This window comes from Protomyctophum parallelum, assembly GCF_964188405.1.
Source record: "Protomyctophum parallelum genome assembly, chromosome: 2".
NCBI classification, from domain to species: Eukaryota; Metazoa; Chordata; class Actinopteri; order Myctophiformes; family Myctophidae; genus Protomyctophum; species Protomyctophum parallelum.
The window spans coordinates 18,592,684-18,614,875 of NC_139699.1; the positions used below are offsets into that span (position 1 = coordinate 18,592,684).

The 22,192-nt window shown below is 42.5% G+C and overlaps 1 protein-coding gene across 1 annotated transcript; it reads right to left on the reverse strand.

The window, feature by feature from the left end:
* Window positions 1-6,811: 6,811 nt before the first annotated feature.
* Window positions 6,812-19,279, reverse strand: LOC310876759 (voltage-gated potassium channel regulatory subunit KCNG4-like; the record flags this gene model as incomplete). The annotated part of the gene is made up of 3 exons (XM_083790403.1): window positions 19,240-19,279; window positions 13,150-14,024; window positions 6,812-7,630 (listed from the first exon to the last, which is right to left on the reverse strand). Exons 2-3 carry the CDS (start codon window positions 13,921-13,923, stop codon window positions 6,812-6,814), a joined length of 1,593 nt encoding a protein of 530 aa, XP_083646529.1. The 5' UTR covers window positions 13,924-14,024; window positions 19,240-19,279.
* Window positions 19,280-22,192: the final 2,913 nt, after the last annotated feature.

The window sequence follows — 22,192 nt, forward strand, 5'->3', positions numbered from 1 at the left end:
TGCTGGAACTTTTTACTTTGAAATGTTTTGTAGTTTCTGAGTTATTTAAAGGTTTTATGACATTCATTTTCATTTATTTTTCTTTTTCTTTTTTCTTTTAGGTTTTATGACCTCAATTACACCCAAAAAACCTGAACTTTGAACATTCAGTGGATTTTCTGTGGTCTGAAGTTTTCTTTGGGGTTTGGAAGCCTTTTGAGCTACAATGAAAACAGGCAACACAGTGAAAACAGTGACATCTGCTGGCAAATCCCATTGACATATATGGGATTTGCAGGGTCACTTACTGGCAAATCAGAGCACCTGTTTGAGCCAGAAAACCCCAGACCACAGAAAATCTACTGAATGTTAAAAGTTCATGTTTTTTGGGTGCAATTGAGATTAGAAAACCTAAAAAAAATAAGAACAATTCCAAAACCTTTTTTTTAATGTCACAATCCCTTTAACTTAAGCAGTCAAACTGATCACAAACCAATGATGTTTTCCAGAATTATTCAATTATTATGGGTTTATGTTGCCTTATTTGTATCGGTCTGCATTAAAGGACTAATTTAAGCACTATATAAAATCATATAACCAAAATATATAGGCTGCACAACATCATGACAGCTTGTGAGCTTGTAGATCAGCTGCTTTTGGTTAATGTTCCCCAGAATAGGTTTGCTGTCGTGCAAGTGCACGGTTAAGAATAATTATTATATTATATTATATATATTATTATTTTTGTAAAAGTGAAAACCACTAAATATTACCATTACTAATTGTTTTACAACATATTACCATTGTAACGTTTCACCCACTATTGAACCCATGACCCACAGTTCACCAGTCTGGCCCCTGTCTGGACAACAACCCCCTTCCCCAAAGGAGGACGGAGTTATGGCCAAATATCACAATGCGACAATATCATGCTTACAATATTAAGAATTCTGTTTTAAGTTAATAGTAGTGGTAAAATGTAAACTATATTTTTGGGGTAGTTAATCATTCAGTCTATCCACTATTGAGATTTGAGAGTATGTTCTCTCTTTAATTACAGCAGCAGTATTTATTTTAGAAGCTTAAGTCCTTGATCAGTAAGTCTTGAATAGATTAGTAAAGATACTGAGATATACAGAAGGGGGCAGTAATGCAACTATTAAGGATGCAAACTGCCATGATACCCCATGAAGAAGAAGGATCAGTAAATCCCCCCTTCTGTTCTAGAGGTCTAGAGACAAAAAGCCAGGCTATCTATTCAGCCAGGCTTGCTGATCCCGGCTCGCCAAATCTGCCAATTCTGAGCCTCGCTTGGCTTTAGTGGAACGGAATAAACCAGGCTGTAAAGACCAGGATTGAAAAAGCCTGGTTTTGGCCTAAATCCTGGATTAGTTAATCCAAGTTTCGTGAAACAGGCCCCAGGTATGTTCGTACAAATACCTAGGACTCGGAGTAGTAATAGACCAACTATTCTGTTGTCAGATTGATTCAGTGTGTAAGAAAACAAAGCAAAGAATCTACTTCCTTTGCCGTCTAAGATCCTTCGGTGCTAGTAGACGGATTCTTCTTTTGTTTTTCACTTCTGTTATGAGTGTTCTTCAGTACTGTAGTACCACCTGGTATGGATGTTTGTCTGCAGCCCTAAAGTCACAACTGCTGCAACAACTGAACATTTGTTCAAAGATTGTTGGATAACCACTTCAGAAACTTTATACATCCACGTATGATAACAGCATCCTAAGGTTAGCAAGGAATATCACCTCTAATACTAAGCAAGTGTTGCAAGGCCGGTTCTAGGGTGTGCATAGCCCACTGAAGCGCTGGACAGACTCTCAATTCAATTTATACACAGTATATTCTTTCCTTTTTCTTCTTTTTTCTCCATTCATTTATGATTTCTTACTTTTAATCAATGCTAAATATCTCTGTATTCCAATATTCCGGTAATCATTGCCATAGTGTGTTTATTTCAGTAGCAGGGGCCTCCCAGTCTCTCCACCTCTACCAGGGCTGGTTCTGGAGGGGACAGGGGTGTGCAGACCCCACAGAAATGTGCGGTGCCCACCCAATCAAAAGTTATGGAGAATATTTATTTGTAGCCAATATAAAACATACCACAAAATATCAGTACCATTTATCAGCTCTGATTGGGTGGGCAGCATTTTTAGAGAAATGGAACCATCTGAACACTGTTTGCCATAAGTGCTGTTAACCGACAGGAAGTTGCGTGCACATAAGACACTGGGTGGTGCTAGAGCACCTGCCCTTTTGCCCTTTTGAACGTTTTTTGTTCATTTTATTTTTGTTTTGTACAGTATGTGGCCCATGGTGACATTGATCAATTCTGGATAAAAAGCTTCCAATATATTATTTATGCCCCAAAATCTATAAATCTCACACACTATTAAGGCAACCAGTGGTTCCACGCGCTCCACAAGGTGCCCTTTTTTTTCTTCACTTGAGCACCTGCCCCTCCAAATGTCTGTGCACGCCACTGCCAACAGGGTGCGGATGGAAATTGGGTTACTATTGGTCAAAGAAGGAGAAGATAGATAGATAGATAATCTGAGATGATAGCATAGTTTTCTATGCATTTCGGGGGATTATTACACTATGCGGTGCGTGCGGGATGCACCCCCATATATTCGTCCTGCCCACCCTAGTGGGCCAGGCTACAGCCGGCCCTGATGTGTTGTATGGAGAATATAGGTTGCTACCTTCAGGAAGGAGATATGGTGTACCAGCATACAATAAAATACTTAGATACGGGGTAATCTAAGCGGTGTTTATTGCTCTTGTCTTTATGTATGTAAATTGTCTTGTCTTTGTGTTATGTCAAATGTGTGTATATATGTTCTACATAGGCTGCTGGGTAGCAAGACAAATTTCAGTGTGAACTGACAATAAAGTACTATATCATATGATCATATCATATCATATACTGTATGCACTTTTCAATTTCTGTTGAAGAAATGTTACATGACTGTTGAAACATGTTCTGACTCCCCTGTAATTACTCAGGCATGTATTTCACTTCACACAGCAAGCAATGGCTACTTCTTTTTTGTGCATTTATGAGAAAACAGCTTTGGGGTTTTAGTTTAGTTATTCACCTTCCCATGCAATTTGGAAATTGGAGATTCAAATATTACTGATCGAGCAGAGTTACCTCTAGCTCTATATTTTATGTTTTTTGTATCATTTTATACAGGTTTAATGTTTGTTTTTAGTTCAATATTGCCATTGACAATAAAGAGAATTTAATGATTATTTAGTCATTGTATATGTCATTCATTATCATCATAATGCTATAACACTATAATGATAATGATATGGCTCTGTAACTCTGAGAGTGTACAAATAGCTCAGCACACTGCCCTAGCTCAGCTGTAGGAAAATGCAAATTTCTAAACCAAACAAAAACATGTGCTTGGTAGTAGTAACAAGTAGTAACTTTAAAGTAGGACAGTGTCTTTCAACCAGTGGTCCGGGGACCACCAATGGTCCTTGAAAGGGTTCCAGGTGGTCCCCAGCTAAATGATGGAGAGTTAAGGCCTATTCATAGTCTGGATTTTTGGTGGTGAGGTGACCACCGCTCCGGTGTTGAGCTGACCACCGGAGCTGAAATAACGTTGAGCGGTGGTGAGTAAAAACAGAGAGAAGGGCTGGGGCGGTGGCGGTGGTTTGCTCTTCACCGCGACTCGTGATGCCATGTTGTAGTTCGGTGGTCACCTAACCACCGAAAATCCAGACTATGTATGAGCCTTTAGTAACTAAATTGACCCTTATTGGATCTTTAGCCCTTGAGAGCATAACATGAAACCAAATGGACACGTTCCATGAATGTTCTGAGAATATAAAATTGATCCGTCCGTCCGTCCGTCCGTCCGTCCGTCCGTCCGTGTGTGTGTGTGTCCGTCCGTCCGTCCGTGTGTGTGTGAGTGTCCGTCTGTCCATTACCAGCTAATCTCCGGCACCGTTCGCCCGATCCATGCCAAACTTTGCACACACACTCCCTAGATGCCAACGATGAACCTCTGCCCCAACGACCTGTTATAGCACCACCAGGAGACGTTTTGTAAAACACATTCTTTGCTATTACTCCTCCAGATTTTGTCAAAAAATCTAATCGTTACACAGTATTGGCTAACATTGTCTTTCAAAGTTTGCAGGACTGGCCCGTTTTGAACAAAAAGCCTCAAATCATGAATGCAGCGCGCAATTTATGTGAAATGTTTCACGCACTTTCCTACTAGGCTGAGCAATATACCCCACCCTTTTCACATTGGCCTATTATGGCGCTACCAGGAGGCCACAACCTGACCTGCCCTGGTTGAGACCTGTGCCCAGAGGGGCACTTTATCTAGTTTTGTTTTGTTTTATTTAAATGAATGCTGCATAGGTTCAGTGGCCTTGGTAATAATGACGATGACATCATGCTAACCACAGTGGGTGGTTCCATTTTATACCTGGATGAAGGGAGCCAGGTGCATATATTGTACTGCTTATCAACTGATATACCGTTAAGTAATGTTTTGGTTCCAGCAATATTTTGTTCCTTTCATTTCCCTTGAGTGCTTGAATCATTATTCACAAATTCCATGTGAATAATGATTACTATATTGAATACACTTGTTTTACAATTTGTTTTACACATACTCTCAATTACCAGTAAGACGCCTGAGGGTACGCAGGCATCCACCTCGTTGTCACAGTCCGCTCCTCGGACCGTGAACTTATTTTGATTTTGGACTTTAATAATTATGTATTTCTGTCATGTATGTACTTGCTCATGTATTCCTGACTGTTTCTCTTTGGTTTTGGTTTTCTGTTACTCTGACTGTTGTTGCCTTAGTTTTGTGTATCTTATTTTGTAGTATTGTTCCTAGTGTTTCCTGTCTTCCTAGTTACTGTTGGTTACCTTGTCTAACCTACCTTGTATTTGTCAGTGTTTCCACCTGTGTCCTTTTAGTTCCCCAGCCTATCCTAGTGTTGATTGTATTTTGGTTCCACCTGTGCCGTTATCCTGTGTGTATTTAAGTCCTGTGTTTGCATTGTGTTCTTGTTAGTTCGTAGTTCCCTGTTGTGTGAGTTCCTGTATAGTTTCTGTGATGTTTCCTGCCTTCTTTGCCCTGTTTATGGAAGAACCTCAGTTTATTTAATAAATCCTTCTAAGTTTATTGCTCTGCCTGCTGTCACCTGCATTTGGGTCCTCATCCATACTCACTCTTAACACTCGTTGACGGCAGACTGCTGGGCGGGTGCTGGCGCCATAGAGTATAAAGAAGGATAGAGACTTATCTGGCGCAAAGCCCCCTCTGGTATTCATGTCAGTGGAAGTTGCTCAGTGGCGTTTTGAAGCACCCGGAAGGACCGTCTCAAAACGTCTACTTCCGCATTGGACCACCAAATGTTGGTGGTCCAATGCGAAAGTGCAACCGAGCGCTCAATGTTAAAGCCCAGCTGCACGGGGTTTCCTTGTCATGAATCCACGGGTCCGCCTGCAGTCCTTCCTCTTACCACTAGGGCCCCGTGCTTCAGCGTTGGAGCGCCTCTGGCCCCTTGGCTGGCGCTTTGTCAGATCAACATGGAATTAATTCTGTACAGGCCATTTAAGGAGCATGTCTTGAGTGTACAAGGTTTGATGAGGTCAGATCAACATATGGAATGTCAGAACAGGTCAGCTCCATACAATAGCCTATATGGAGATCTAAGGGTGGTAGCGGGGACATGAGTGTATGGTTTGATAAGGCCCAGGTAGGACCGGGCCTTAATTCTCAGGCCTGTTGAGAACTCCAGTTTTCGCCAGCTGCCGGGCGCGGCTGCACTAATAACTTTAGGGCAGGCCCGTCTAGAGTTTGAAATTTTAATGGACAGGTCAAAGTCAAAAGGGAGACATCAAAGAGGAAGGATGGATGGGGAAGGATCAACATATGGAATGTCAGAACAGGTTCTGACATATATCCATATATGGAGATCTAAGGGTTTGAGGTCAAATATAGAGTTACTGGCCAATAGAGCGTCGCAGTCCCACCCCCTCGAGAGACCCGGAAAAGAAATCCCTGTTCATTTTCCTCATAGACTTTTCAGAAAGTATTTATTTAAAGACCTATTACGCCGCGGACAAAGCCAACTCTTGTCGTGACAAAGCCAACTCCTGTCGTGACAAATCAAGACAATAAACACAATGTTTTGGGCCAAACAAAGAATTAGAAAGTAGAAAAAAACCAAAATATTGTGTTTGTTGTCATGATTTGTCACGACTCGAGTTGGCTTCGTACGACACTTAAAAGGTCTTTAAATAAATACTTTTTTAAATGTCTATGGGACAAATGCATTGGGATTAATTTCCTGGTCATGAAAAGGGGGGCGGGAATGTGACGCTCTATATTGATGACATCATGGGGACCTCCATATATGGCGTGACTGCGACAGCAGGTCGCATTTACTATGACATCAGGGTCTCCACATCTCCATCCCTGATGATGTCACATGATGTCACGAGACCTGGTGCCCGACCAACACACTGATGGTGCCCGACGCACTGATGGAAAATGCACGATTCCATAGGCTATACCACTGATACTTCAATGAAAAGCATGAATTCAGAGTATGCATAGGCCACAACTAAAGGTTTAATTTGAACACAGTACATAATATAACAAACAACACAAGCTTTCAATTGTAAAAGTATAATTTGAGTATCATTTGAGTATGTAATTAACCACTATACTTATATTTGACTGGGGTCCCCCAGGGAATGTTCAGCCCAGAATTAATTCAGAGCGCATGTGGTTAATGCCATCTGAGAGGACAACAGATTTCCAGGTAATCAAAAGGCTGTAGATGGAAGCATGGATGACGTGACTCGATCATTGTCTCCTGTTGGCACATCAGGAGACAACGATCGATCGATCGAGGACACCATGTCGGCCTCCTTTTTCTCTTCCTTCCACAGCCTTTTGTATTCCTGCTTGAGCTCCTGGTAGCTGCGGGAGAACGTGTGGAAGATGGAGGTGGCCGGGAAGGCCATGATGAGGATCCCGCTCAGGATGCTGGCGAGCGCGACCAGCTGCCCGGGGATGCTGAGCGGGACCATGTCGCCGTAGCCCACCGTGGTCATGGAGATGATGGCCCACCAGTACGTGGCCGGTATGCTGCTGAAGCTGTGCCGCGGCGGGACAGAGGTGCGCGGTGCCAGCTCGCTCTCCGCCAGATGGACCAGCGGGGAGTAGAGGGCCACCGCCACGCACACGAACAGCAGCAGCAGGCCGAACTCCCGCATGCTTCGCTTTATGGTCATCCCCAGGGTCTGCAGGCCCAGCGAGTGGCGAGCCAGCCGCATGACGTAGAGGATGCGCAGGGCGCGCAGCATGCGCAGGATCAGGCCCAGCTTATCCAGGTACCCTCTGCCCGGTCCGCCGCCGCCGCCGGCACTGTGGTGGTCTTCGAGCGACGCGTCTCGGAGATCCACGGCCAGGGACACGTAGTAGGGCAGGATGGCGATGGCGTCGATGATGTTGAGGGCGCTGCGAGCAAACGCCAGCTTGCTCGGCGCATTGATGAACCGCAGCCCAAACTCGAAGGTGAACCAGGCCACACAAACTGACTCCACCACAAACATGTTGTAACATTTCTGGGAACATTCACCCTGCGGAAATAGACAGGGAGAGATACTCATTAGATTAAAGGTTTAACATACGGTAGTTTGTTAGCACACCATAACTTGGTTGAGTCCATTCTACAAATAATATGGACCACTTTCTTTCTCTCTATACACCAAATAACTTTGCCAAAAAATTGCCAATCTACAAGCTCACAGTACGTTGTGACGCGTTGTGAGCTTGTAGTTCAGCTATTTTTGGCTTATGTTACCTCCAGAATATGCATGCTGGGGTTCTAGTGGTTAACAAAAGTGGTATTTTAACAGTTTTAAGCATAGTTTGACGTATTGATTATCACGCTAATCAGAATGATTTTGGCCACAATAATCTTGACATGACATTTTCATATCGTCCCCCTCATGCCTAACAACCCTTTTTTGGGCATAGAAGGACAAAAGGAGGGAGCCCAGAATAGACCCCTGGGGGATGCCTGTCAAAGAAGTATAGGGGTTAACTGATTAAAGGAACACAACACAAAATGCAGCTTCATCTCACTTGTAAAAAAATTAATCACTTTGTCATTACAACTGATAATCACACGCCTCATCTGACTGGCATGTTTTCAACTTTAGACTAAGCCAATAAATCTCACCCTATATCTCACCCTAAAAAAACACCCTATACTTCTCTCCATCTTTCTGACTGTCTGGGGCAAGTTATAACAAGGATATATACTGTAAGAAATGCTGTACTACTGTAAATACTGTAAGAAAAGATTGCCATTATTACAGTTCAACCAAAGTGACAAGCTGTACGGAGACATATTTGGTATAGTGAACACATTGAAAAGTAGAGTGGCATGTTATTATCACTAGGACAAACAAGATGTCACAGGCGGCGCACACCAGTCCTTGTAGTGGTGCCGGCGGCCGGCCCATGGCAAAATGATACAAGTGTAGTCTTCTAGACTAGAGACATCAAAGTGGCCGCACATATACCTTTTAGCCCAAGTGCCAAGTGGCAGATGTAACTGTTTTCTTCAGGGTATGTTACATGTTACAGCCTAACACAACACTGCAATATGTATGTGTGTGTGTGACCCTTCCAGCTCCAATGTCCCTGTCTCCAATTGTGAACAGCTTCAATGTTCTGTGGAATCTGCAGACTACTGAAGGGACTTCCTGTCCATGACAGATGTGCTAATGCAGAATGTGCATGCAGTCCATATCTGCAACTGGGAATAGTCCACACTTTGCACCCTACAGTCAACCATGGCTGCCTCTGATGAGCCCATTGCGGACTTTATATCAGCCCATTCTGCAGGAGAGGACAAGTTGAACATCTTCTTGCGGGACCGCGTGTTCAGTAAGAATACATCTCTCCATGCACCTGTCAGTTTGAGAAAACATTTTACATTTTACATTTTCCAAGCATGCATGCATAGAGAAGCCCGGTGAGGAACTCAAGGCAAGAGCTGCTGAAATGGAAAGAAGCGCTCTCAAAGCAGTGATCAACCTGGTTGAAGACAGTCAACTTGTCAAGATCCCAGAGTTGTTGGAACATCGTGTTGTTGAGGATTGTGTGGCCTTATTCAACCCCAATGGTACTTAGGCTACAGGAAGACACAGAAGAGCAAGCTCATCCTGAAGTTCTCTCTCCAAACTATAGATATCAAAGAACCCTACAGTATGTCGCTCTCATTGACATAGGCATGATCTGGAGGATGGCAACTCCATCAGCGGAAGATCGGCAGACACAAGAAGGCAGCCTATGTCCAACCACACATGTCATCCATCCTGCCATTGTGATGCTCACTGTTTCATCTGTGTGAATGACTCATATGATGCAGCATACTCAACTAAAGATGATGAGTGACACCTGCATTTACAGGGTGAGACACATGTACCCGGAGCGGTTGCAGCTACCTCACAGACCTGGCACAGAATGTGAATGCAGAGATTACTCTGTTGGCCCACATTGCACCAATACACAACACAACAACAACCAATGGAGGACAACAGCATTGATTGATTGAATTGATTGATTGAAATATTTATTAACAGTTTGTAGAATTTACAGTACATTTTAAGCACAAACTCAATACAAAGACTGTCAACTGTGAGTGGACGACCCAATTAAGCATTACACTTGTTTACAACAGGGTCCACATTGTTCAATTCATCAAAAGCATTGAGCAGTCTGAAGCTGACACCATCTTCTTCACTGTTTATGCAGGCTGTGATGACAACTCGGGTTTCTATGGCAAAAGAAAATCATCAGTGTATGACAAGGTGGCACGGCAGCAGCTCTCACAGTGTAGAGATAGCCTTGACCTGGCTTGAGAAGGAGGTAGAACAAGGGTTCTTTGCATATACGAGACAGGTGATCTATGGAGACAAGAAGCCTGTGCTGCCAAGTCTCCCTCCAGATACAGATGCCTACGCCAATACTGCCTCCGCGCCAACTACTTGGCGTACATCTAGTGTGCCACCCCACACTGAGAGCTGTATTTTGCGTGTCTTAAGTACCAGGTCTTATTACTTAACTTAAGACCTGGAGGCGTGGTCAATGGTCTTTGGACACTCAGAATAGCCAAATGGCATTGATCATGCCTCCAGGTCTTAAGTTAAGTAATAAGACCTGGTATTTAAGACACGCAAAATACAGCCCTGAAGCACCACCCCTCGCCACTCGGACGTGGTTGGGAACTGTAGCTTTGTTATACTATGCTCTGATGAAGGCACCTGCCAAAAGTTACAGACCCATAAGGGTCCATTTGGCTTCAAACTATATAATTTAGCCGGGGACCCCTTGGAACTCCCTCAAGGACTGTCACTACTACCGTAGTTTCATGCAAGGGATCCTAACTTTGATCAGAGGTGAGCAAACTAAGCTGGAGGTCTGATGGTGGAGTGTGGACGCCCCAGGCTGTGGAATGTGGATCAAGGGTTTCCACAGATTATGATCGTGGAGTGTTATTATAGTTATATGTCGTTATATTTGGACACTTTGAAACACTTTCTCTCAACAGTGAAAATCGTTTTCAACCAGCTTTACTTGGCCAGTTCTGCCCTCCTTTTGATGTTGTAGCAAATAGATCCAAGTTATAGTGCCACCATGAGGCTGAGTTGAAAATGTTCAAGTGGCATTTCTTCCTCGGCCTAGTGGGAATGTGCGTGTATAATTTCACAGAAATCACACAATGTGTTCATGATTCGCAGCATTTTGTTTGAAACCGAGCACTCCTGCGAACTTTGGAAGCCAATCTTAGCCAATCAGGATGGAGTCTGAAAAATCTGAGACCCGTTTCATTGAATGGCTCTAGAGCAGGGGTTTTCAACAGGTGGTCCGTGAAGGTATTGCGTGTGGTCCCTGACCATGCATTTAGTAATGTAGCAAAGTGAAGATTTTGTATTTTCTTCCACGGAACAGTGCACTAAACCTTTTGTGCACTGTTCCGTGGAAGTGTGTCAATGTTTTTTTTTTTTTTTTTTTTCTTTTGCGGCTTACGCCTTTTATTGATTTTTGAAGGGACAGACAGTAGGCTGACAGGAAACGGGAGAGAGATGGGGGGATGACATGCAGTAAAGGCCGTGTCGGGTCCGGGAGTCGAACCCGCGGCACACTGCGACTGGATTACCAGTCCGGTGCCCAGACCGTTACGCTACGGCCTGGGCCGAAGTGTGTCAATGTTGTCAGAATTACTGGGAAGTCTGAGGTTAAGAAATTCCACAGAAAAGGGTAAGTGTACCAGTTACCTCATTGAGTCATCATTATTAGGAAACAGTATTCCATAGCAAGTGTTACGAAAGCACTAATCTTAGCCCACATCCCATTGCAACACAACAGTGGTCCCCAGGTTGATTCTTAGTCAAGGTGGTGGTCCCTGGTTCACAATCAGTTGAAAACCCCTGCTCTAGAGAGACTGTGTACCAATTTGCGTGATGTTTAAACAAAATCTGTAGGTGTACTGTCAAATCGGCCTCCTGGTGGCGCTATAAGAGGCCAATGTGAAAACCGTGGGGCAGAGGTTTAACTGTGGCAGGGAGTGTGTGTGCAGAGTATGGCTGCGATCAAGCCAACGGTGCCAGAGATTAGTTATCCACAGACGGACGGACACACACGGACGGACAGACGGAGTGCAAAACATACTCTCTCCCCATGCCTTCGGCCTGGTGGAGACAATAAAGCGCCTTGATATGAAAATGGTTGAAAACCACTGCACTGCACTGCACTGCACCCGACGACCTTACAGGCGTATGCAAAGGCTCAACTTATGTAACTTCGATAGCATTTTGTGTAGACATAGCACTATAGTATGCATAGTTTCATTATATAGATATTTCACTGTTACGTACTGTACTGTACTGTACTGTACTGTACCCATTGACAATAAATGGAGACATGTTATGTCATGATGATGTACGATGATAAGAGCGCCCCTCGCCCCCTCATGTTGTAGTAGAATCAAGTAGACAGTCTAATGTCCACATAGGGAAAATGATAATGTATTGCTTATTTCACTGCACAAAATATGTGGTAGGTCCTCCTGGACCAAACATACTGTACATCCACAGGTGGCTGTGAACCTGTTCTAAGGTAGGATATCCTCTCATCTGCCTCAGGGGAGTTGACTTTGTCGGTGTCTAATGTTACTGAAAGAAGATATCATAATTAGTGTGCAACCACAGTATTGTGTTGCCCCCATTTATATCCACAAAGGTACTCCTCCCACAGTTTTTGCAGAACACACACATTGTCTAGATTCACCGGGGAATCATGGGCTTGTATTTTGCTAAGCAATGTGCTTTTTCTTTCCTTTCTTTTTTTTTGTATTGAATTAAAGTGAATGAATACAATTTTACAATGCATGTCTATTGAATATTCAGGTATTTGTCTCTCAGAGGTTTACAGTCCAATGCCCATGTAGGGGTCAAATAAACACACCAATTCACCTCATGGTGGTGCCATAACAGCCCAATTTACATACTCCTATAAGTCCTACAAATTATTTTGTACTCACGCACGTATAGGCAAATTTTGGCTCTCCTAGCAGGATATATATATATTTTTGTCTTAGGGGTACCAAGACATGCAAGACAAGTACGTATTTTTCTAGACACTGTATGATTTATTTACTCATGTCGCATTGCGGCGCATTGCGAGCTTGTAGATCTGCTATTTTCAAATGGCCGAAATGTATAGGACTGAAGTGTTTAATGCATGTTTCGTAATAATAATAATCAAAGTAACTAACGTTTTGAAATAATTGTAGTGGAGTAAAAGTACACACTTTTGACCTGAAATGTAGTGGAGTAGAAGTAAAAGTATTGGAAATTGGATATACTCAAGTAGTACAAATACCTCAAAATTGTACTTAAGTACAGTACATAAGTAAATATACTTAGTTACTTTCCACCACTGTACTTGTGCAGTGAGGGGTCTTATCATCATACATCATTTGGCTAATCACTTTTGGCGACTTTTTTTATCCTCAATACATACATTGTTCAGCCAATCAAATCATCGGTATGGGGTCGCTCAGCCAACCATGCTTCATACACACCTTCCGTTCTTCTTCTCTGAGGTCTGGCATGCTGCTGATGCACAGGCTGACCACGGTGACCACCACCATGACCACGGAGAGGCAGGCGAACGCCTTGCCCGCCAGGCCCGACTCGGGGTTCTCCATCACCTCCCGGAGCGTGGCGAGCAGACTGCGGCGTCCCACCTCGGCCTTCTCGACGGAGGCTCTCTTCAGGGCCATCCTCCTCTGCCTCCACTCCTCCTCCTGGCGCTCGCGCTCGCCCACCTCCTCCACGCGGGTGATCATGCGGCGCCGGCAGCATCGCTCCATGTGACCCGGGTCCACGCCCCAGTAGTCCAGCTCGTCGTGCAGCGACACGGCGCACAGCTCCCGCAGCAGGCGGAGTTTGCCCGCCGCCAGGAAGTTGAGGATCACCCGGAAGGCCCGAGGGTTGCGGTCGAAGAAGAACTCCTGGCAGACTTCGTCGTAGTCGTCGCACAGCCGCGCCTTCTCCTCGGCGGTGGTGCAAAGGCGCAGGCGTCCCAGCCGGCTCTGGGGGAACTGCTCCAGCGTGCTCCAGGGGAACGCGTAGCGGTTGCCCCCCACGTTGACGAGAGCCTGCAGGGTGTGGTCGATGGCCACGCGTGAGGAGGAGGCCTCGACGTCAGGCGGGAGCAGCCGAGCGCGCAGGAAGTACACGCCCTTGATGGTCTCGGTCTCCGGGATCTCCGTGAAGAAGCGGTCGAGGCTGCTGTCTTCGCTCGCCGAGTAGTTGCCGAAGTCGTGGGTGTTGGCATTGCTGATGATGGGCATGGCTGCTGCTGGCAGTCCCACGGGGGTTGAGTACTGGTCTCTCTATGTCAACTTGAAAAGGACATCAGGATGAGAAGAATCCATAGGAAAGACAGAGAAGTCTGCTGAATCAAAAATGGACAGTTGATTCTGTTTAACACGTAAATAAAGTAAATAAACATGACACAATATTACAAATGTAATTACAAATGTTGGGTTAGTATTAGATACGCACATATTGATATTATACATAACTATAGGTATGTTTCTCACATGAATATATAACTATGCCTAACTATATAACTATCGTTTTTGTACCATAAGGTTCATGAATCCTGATTCAGGATCCGGTTGGCCTTTTTTACATTTACAATTCAATTCAAAGGGTTTTATTGGCATGAGAAAACATACGCTTATTGCCAAAGCAAAAATCATAATACAACAATACAATCAAAACAAAAATGATGAAATGATTGAAAGTCAGAATCTTCAATAAACCAATTTCTACTGTATGTACCAAGATCACTCGATGCAGATAGTGAAGGAATACACACAATGATTAGTCTTTAGGGTGGTTCCATTTGATATCCTTCTCCTATCACAGCAGTGCACTCTTGCTGCTGTGTTTTTGCGCATTGTTGTACTTCGCCCAGCAGATATGGGAGTTTTTTGTCATTAGTCATGTTTTCAAAATCTCTGTGGGTGATTATAATAAGTGGGAAGTATGTGTCTCTGATGTCTTGGTACAATGGGCAGATGCAGGGGCGGAGCTACCGGGGGTGTAGGGGGGGTGGTCACACCCCGGCCCGGACCTCCTGAGGGCCCGGGCTGTCAGATGATCGATGGACGATTTTTTTAAATAAAAATAAAAATGTAAAATAAAACCAGCGGGCCCCCGGCCCCTGCCAATCCCGCATAGGCTCCCGCAATTAACTAACTAACTCCTCTTGATTCTGAAGAAGTCGCCGGTCGCTTTCTTCTTTTTCTTTTTTTCTCTGATGTAAAGAGAAGTTTGTGGCAGCGCGAGCTGCGCGCGACCCATGCTGCTGCGGCCCGTGCACTCAGCACATCGCAATTTCGTTTTTTTCTGCTGCTGCGCAGTTGGAATTAAATAATGACAAATAAAGCAATCTTGAATTAACCAGATACAGAGCCTATATAGCCTATAATAGCCTACACTTTAACAAAATATCATGTCTGTCTGATGAGAATGTACTGCGCTGCCGAGAGAGAGTCGCTGTAAGCGGTCCAGCCAGGGCTACAAAAGTGGCAAGACCTGTCACTCATTAGTAGGCTAATCACTCTGTGTGATTCCACAACGGACTGTTTCGATTCTAAACCCCTTCTTGTTGCTTTTCCCTGTGTGCGATCACTCAGCAAAGGGGAAACAGAACACAAAGATGAGTAGTAGTACTAGTAGCCTATTTTTTTTTTAAACACGCAGCACCTCTCTCTCTCTACGTCTCTCTCCCTCTCTCTCTCTCTCTCTCTCTCTACGTCTCTCTCTACGTCTCTCTCTCTCTCTCTCTCTCTCTCTCTCTCTACGTCTCTCTCTACGTCTCTCTCTCTCTCGTGTGTGTGCACTGCTGCGCAATGTCACAGACACAGACGCGATCAATAATATATAGCATAAATAACAGGCAAAATATAACACTTTCCCTCTATCTGTGACTGTGATCATCTCCTCACACACACAACTCCTCTCTCGTTCATGCACGCCTGCTCAAATTAGCAGCGACTGTTAGCGTAAAAAAAAAAATCCCCGATCGGGGGGAGGGGGGGGGGGGATGTGCTGTTGCGAGTCATGTTCGGTGAGGCCAGGTCGTGCTGTCTCACACCCCGGCCCAGCCCAATGTTGTTCCGCCAGTGGGCAGATGGTTAGGAAGTGTAGCTCGGTTTCCACTTCATTTAGTGTGCAGTGGGTGCATAGTCTGTCTTCTCTCGGGATACAGGTCTGCCTATGATGGCCTTTCTCCATCGCAAGACTGTGCTCAGTGAGTCTGTACCTAGTTAATATTTGTCTTTGTTTTGGGTCGGTTACGGTGCTCAGGTATTCTGCCACTGTGTATTATCTGTTTAGGGCCATTATTTGGTGTTTTTCGCTGGGTCCGGAGAATGGATTTGCAGAATGCTGTGTGTAGGGTCTCGGTTTGGTGTTTATCACATTTTTCAAGGTCATGGTCCTCACTAAAAATCATGAAAATATGGCACGATCTTTTTCTACTCAGTCTGTGTCTCATAGGACGGCTATGGGCAGTTTAGAAACCGTCTTCCAGTGACATCATCATTAGGCAGTTTTTTTTAAACAATATTTTTTTTACAAAAATGTTTAGATTTTCATTATCGTTAGAACGATGGCTTCGATTTTCGCATAGCAACATTTCAGGACTAGAAAGCCTGCAGTTTTTATTAGCTTGTATTCCCCATCGATGATGTCACTGGAAGACGGTTTCTGAAGTGCCCACAGCCCTCCTATGAGACACAGACCGAGTAGAAAACAATTGCGCCATTTTTTCATGATTATTAGTGAGGACCTATTATATGAAGATAGGTTGAAAAGTGGTGAAGTGGTCCTTTAAGACAAAGAAATTGAATTATCCTAGATCTGCATTTAGTATGGATGTAACAATACATTTTAACAGCGATATGATACTATCACGATACATGCTTGACGATACGATACATGGACGATATTCATGGCGATACGATTCAATGATCTAAAATCGATAAGGTAACTATTTATTCAATAAATTAAATCAGTGCAAAACGTGTGGATAGTGCAGTTTGTTGTTTTTTTTAAACAGTGGTAGGTAAATACATTAACATTCTTGAACACCTATGGACAAACCTGCACCTTGTCCTTGACATGAACACAGACAATACATACGCACATTTATCGATACACACCGTCGCCTCAGAGTGCAGATCCATTCACAGCCAAACCAATAATAAATGTTGGCCATGGGCGCTATACAGGCCTATACTGCCCATTTTATGTTCATTAAAAATAGTTTAATCCATTCATGAGTTGTCCTGACTCCTGACTGAAGTGGTTGTGTAAGAGCCATTTCTTCATACACTTCTTTTCTATACATTTCATTTCTATAACGTCACGGTCAAGGTCAAGGTGTTGGCCTTGTCTATATGAGGAAGTGGGCAACACGGCACAGACTGTGTTGCTGAGGTAAAGGAGGAGGCAAACAGTTTGTTGACTGAATTGTGAGAGCAAAGACTGTCGATTTACGCTAAATGTTGTACGTTTAACCTGCTGAAGTGATGGTAAATAAATACCCTTTCATTTAAAACGAAGTCAACGTTTCGACATCAGTTTTAGTTTTGTATTATACATGTCTAAACTAGATCTCGGGTTCAGCAACCAGCCAGTGGTGTCAAGTTCAGGGCTGACACTATGTGAGTTTCAGGTCACAAGGTTGTGGCCTAGAATTAGATTGTTTTCACAATATCCAGGCACAGTATCACTAATATAATATAATGGTGTAGTCTATACTTTGTCAATATTTGCAACCCATGTTGTATTTGTTGCAGGATAACTGTATAACTGTAAAACGTTTTTATTTATTTAACCAGTAAAAACACATTGAGACTGAGTCTCTTTTTCAGGTGGGAACTGGCCAAGAGGCAGAAACATAATGACACTTCAATACTACATTGTCACATTGCACAACAGCCAATAATAAATACCTCAAGAAACATATACAATATATACAACAATTCTCCAAAATGGTACACTAACAGTAGCCGGGCGCAAGAAATTGTGCACAGAGCAAATACTACTACTAGGACTACATTATAAACAGCAAAAATATATGGGCCAGTACAAAGGCTAGTACACATCCGAACATGTGCAAGTGTTGGACTGTACATTTAAGATGATCCTTTTGAAACTTCTCAAAGGAACTTGTCAAGACCAATGGTCTAGACTCTAGCTGGACTGCAGGTCATTCCACTACTCGTGGCCAAAGAAAGTGAGACACCAGATCAGATTTGAAGGCTGGTACTACACACTGTAGCCAGACATTTGATCTGAGGTTTAGACCATTTTTTACCAAATTAAATTTGGAGGAAATGAAAGGAGGTGTAACTACTTTACTGTTACTGGCTATCAACATTAACATGCCTATTTATGCTCACCTTCTACTCTAAGCGCCTACTGGGCACAGTATGCACAACTATACCACCCCCTGCTGGTTGAAGATAGTAGGCCAGTCAATGAAATCTAATAAGGTTTGACCCAAAAGAAAATGCAATAGTAATCGTTCAAGGATTTGTATGATCCTTATAGGGTCATCCAAAATAACATCATGATCACACTCGTGTGAACTGAGGCATCTCTTATCTTATCATCATACATCATGATGTATGATGTAGGTACACACACATAATGGTAAATTCAGGGGTTGAAAGTTGGGGTACCATTTATCTATAGCCTATAAGGCAAAACATGTCAAAATGTCATTATTATGCTTTAAGTAGCATTGACATGTGACATGTCAAACTAGGGGTTTTTCATGATTCTGATTACATTGCAAGCATTAGTTTTGCACACAGAACACTCCTTGGGCTAAAAACGGCCATAGCCATCACTATGGAAAGCCTGGTGACAGTTTGGGCAAGTGGCTATAATCGACCGACCTCACGCCCCTTTTTTTTAGCTTAGATTGACTGGCCTATAGAGATTGATTGATTGATTGATTGATTGATTGATTGATTGAAGTGTTTATATCAGTTTGCAGAATTACAGTACATTTCAAGCACAACTCATCAATACAAAGACTGTTAACTGTGAGTGGACGACACCATAAAGAATTACACTTAATAACATTTAGAGACGTAGGCCTATAGGCTATCTTTAGACCATATCGGTGGTGGGGGATTATTAACCACATCCCCGATGTCCGCATTTTTTGCATATGTTGTCATTATATGAATATTTTATAAATGATGACAAATATATTTTTGAAAGTATATACGATAATAATAATATTTTCGCTATTTTTGAAATAGTCTAATAATAAATAATTGTTGCATGTATAAACTCTTATGATTATAGACTCATAAACTAGGCCAAATAACGTCCTTTTCGTTCAAATTCAAAACTTCAGAGGCTTTGAGTCACTAAAGGTAAAGGAGGATTGATTTCACACGGAAGTATCACTTGTTTTAATTAAGGGTAGCTGGCCTACTGAATATTAAGTGTTTTGTATCAAATTCCCTATCGGAGATGTAAGTTAAAATAGGTCTGCTAGCTGCTTGTTGTAATTACAATATTTTATTTGAACACAACCTCGAATTATTCTCGCAGGGTTTTTGACTCACCTTAATTTGACCAGGCGGTTATTATGTGTTTGTTGTTTTGTCATCTTTCTAGCCGCTTAATTGTCATTTCTTGCTCTGCAATAGGCTGGATAGATAGGCTATACAATATATCCCCTTGATTCATTGGTTCAAAAGGACTGAGTTATCCCTAAAATTATTTTGTAAAAAGGAAAAAACTTCGCAGAAAAAGATGCCAAGTTTCCGTGTTGTCAATCAGGTATGTTCGCATATTGTCCGTTTGCAGAGTTGTGCATCCATCAAGTTAATGTCCAGTTAGTTTCCATTGGTTCGCGTCAGGCGGCGCCGTGCCCGTGCCGTGCGGGCGCGCCCCTCACATGAAGGCAATACATTGGATTATCTAACGGTGTTGTCTTGCTCTTGTCTGAGTTTTCTCCCTCCATGCAGTAGTCATTCTCTCTCTCTCCCTCTCTCTCTCTCTCTCTCTCTCTCTCTCTCTCTCTCTCTCTCTCTCTCTCTCTCTCTCTCTCTCAGATGAGATGAAAGTCCTTCACTGCTCAACCGCGTCGTCCAAAGGCTGCTAACAATAAAGTCCTGGGTCTCTCTGTCTGTCTGTCTGTCTAGATTGTCTGTCTGATGAATTGAAAATGGAGGACCCTGATGTAAACAAGTCTTAGTACTTTATTTTGAACTGTATAGGCTACCTATTCTACAAACTGAATACAAATTTGAATCAATCAATCAATCAATCAATCAATCAATCAATCAATCAATCAATCAATCAATCAATCAATCAATCAGTCAATCACACCCGTGTGAAGTGAGGAGCACTCTTATCATTGTACATTATCATGACGTAACATGTCGATTTGCTCGTCCACATATGGCGTAAATTCTTCATTCATTGTTATTGGGAATATTGACGAAAATTGACACTAATAGCGAATTAGCGAACGAATATAAGAGGGGCTAGCGCGCTTAAAAAATCAAACCTGTGTGAAGTGATCATACATCATCTCATTCCGGCCAATCACAATTTGCGTCCTCAGACTGAATCCTCACCTTCGTCTTCAATGTTTGTGTTTACACAAACATTCAAATCTGGCCATTCATTACAAACCCTCAAAGCTGGACATAGATGGGGCTAGCGCCCCTCATAAATGTAATGTTGGAGTTATGGAGTAGTTGGAGTAGTTAAGGAGTAGTTTACAGAATGCGACAGGGAGTTCAAACTAAGGACAGCAACTGTTTCACACCATCTTAACCGTGCCGTCGGCATGGAACAAGCTCCCACTGTACCTTCGTCAGGCAGCCTCTGTAGACATTTTTAAAGCTCAGCTCAAGACCCACTTCTACAACATTGCTTTTAATTGATCATTTATTTTTTATTTTTTTGTTATTCATGCCCTCACTGTATTGCATTACTGCTTGTTTTTTAATGTCGTTGCCTTGCTTTTCTTTTATTCTCCATTGTTCTGTAAAGCACTTTGAGCTGCATTTCATGTCATGAAAGGTGCTATACAAATAAAGTTTTATTATTATTATTATTATTATTATTATTATTAAATGACAATTAGATCAAAACATGACAGGTTTGTCAACCTGTAGATATTTAGAACGAAATAATATATTTCTAATATTCAAAAACAATAAGTGGCCTGTTCTTCCATCTAATACAACTCTGCCGACGTTATCTATACCTGGAAATATTTTTTTGTCTGTCGTGATGTCATGCTGATTCGGGCCTATACTGTAGTGTAAACCAGGGGTCTGCAACCCTTTTTACATGAAGTGCCATGTTTTCATTTGTGTGATAGTCAGTGTGCCATATATAATTATGACTGTCCATATAGGATACATATAACAGGTTTAGGAATATTTTCAGGATGTAATGATCATTAAACTCAGAGCAATAACCCACCTAATCCCTCCCCAGTCATGAGTTAGAAGTTTGAATGAATGTACAATTATGTGCAGGATGTAAATTATCATGTCGTTTGTAGATGTGAATGGACTTAATTTAACTGACTACACTTTTTTGGAATATTTAATTTTAAAATAAAAACTTTCTCTCTCTCACCCTTATGCCAGTGTGCCAGTGATCACCCTCCCCTGTGCCAATGTTGGCACCCGTGCCTAAGGTTGCCTACCCCTGGTGTAAACCACAGACATTTTGTACTCGACACCATCTCTGCACTGAACTCCTTGTTGCATGACGTTGTTAACACCATATCTCACCTGCATGTATAAAGTGTGGGGTAACACCTATAAAAGCAACCTTCAGCCAATAAACTTACTGCATAAAAACGCAATAAGAATAGTCAATAAGGTAGGATATTATATGAACACACAAATGCACTGTTTCTGGATTCGCACACATTAATTTTTTTTGATTTAGTAGATTTTAAAACAGCACAAATATTATATAAAGCAAGACATAAACTGCTTCCTGGCAATATTAAAAAAAAAGTTTAGGGATAGGGATGGTGGGTATGAGTTGAGAGGGGAATTATTACTTTAAACAATTGGAACTACCTTGAAGAGCATTTGTGCTTCTTCTGTTCATGGAGTTAAGCTGTGGAACAGCTTGCCCGAGCCTATAAAGCAAAGCAGGAATTATTGGACAAATGTAACCTGGAATGAGTGGGGGGTTGAGTTACTGTATCTGTTATGCTATGTAGTGTTGGATTGAAGTAGTACATTTTAGCTTTTTGTCTTTTTTCTATCCTTGTTTGTCTTTGTCTGTGGTTTTCTGTTTTTATTGTTTTGTTCTGTTCTCTGTGGGAGTTTTTTTAGTTTGTAAATGTTTTTGTTCTGTTTCTCTTTTTTAATGTTATTTTGTTTGTTTTGTTTATGATGTTTGTTATGTACAGTTGTATATTAGTATTTTGTAATATATTGTGATAAGGATAGGCACTAATAAACTATAAGCTTCCGCCTATGCCTTTTCGATCGCCTTAAAATAACTGTTTAATTTGTAATGTCTCTCTGTCTA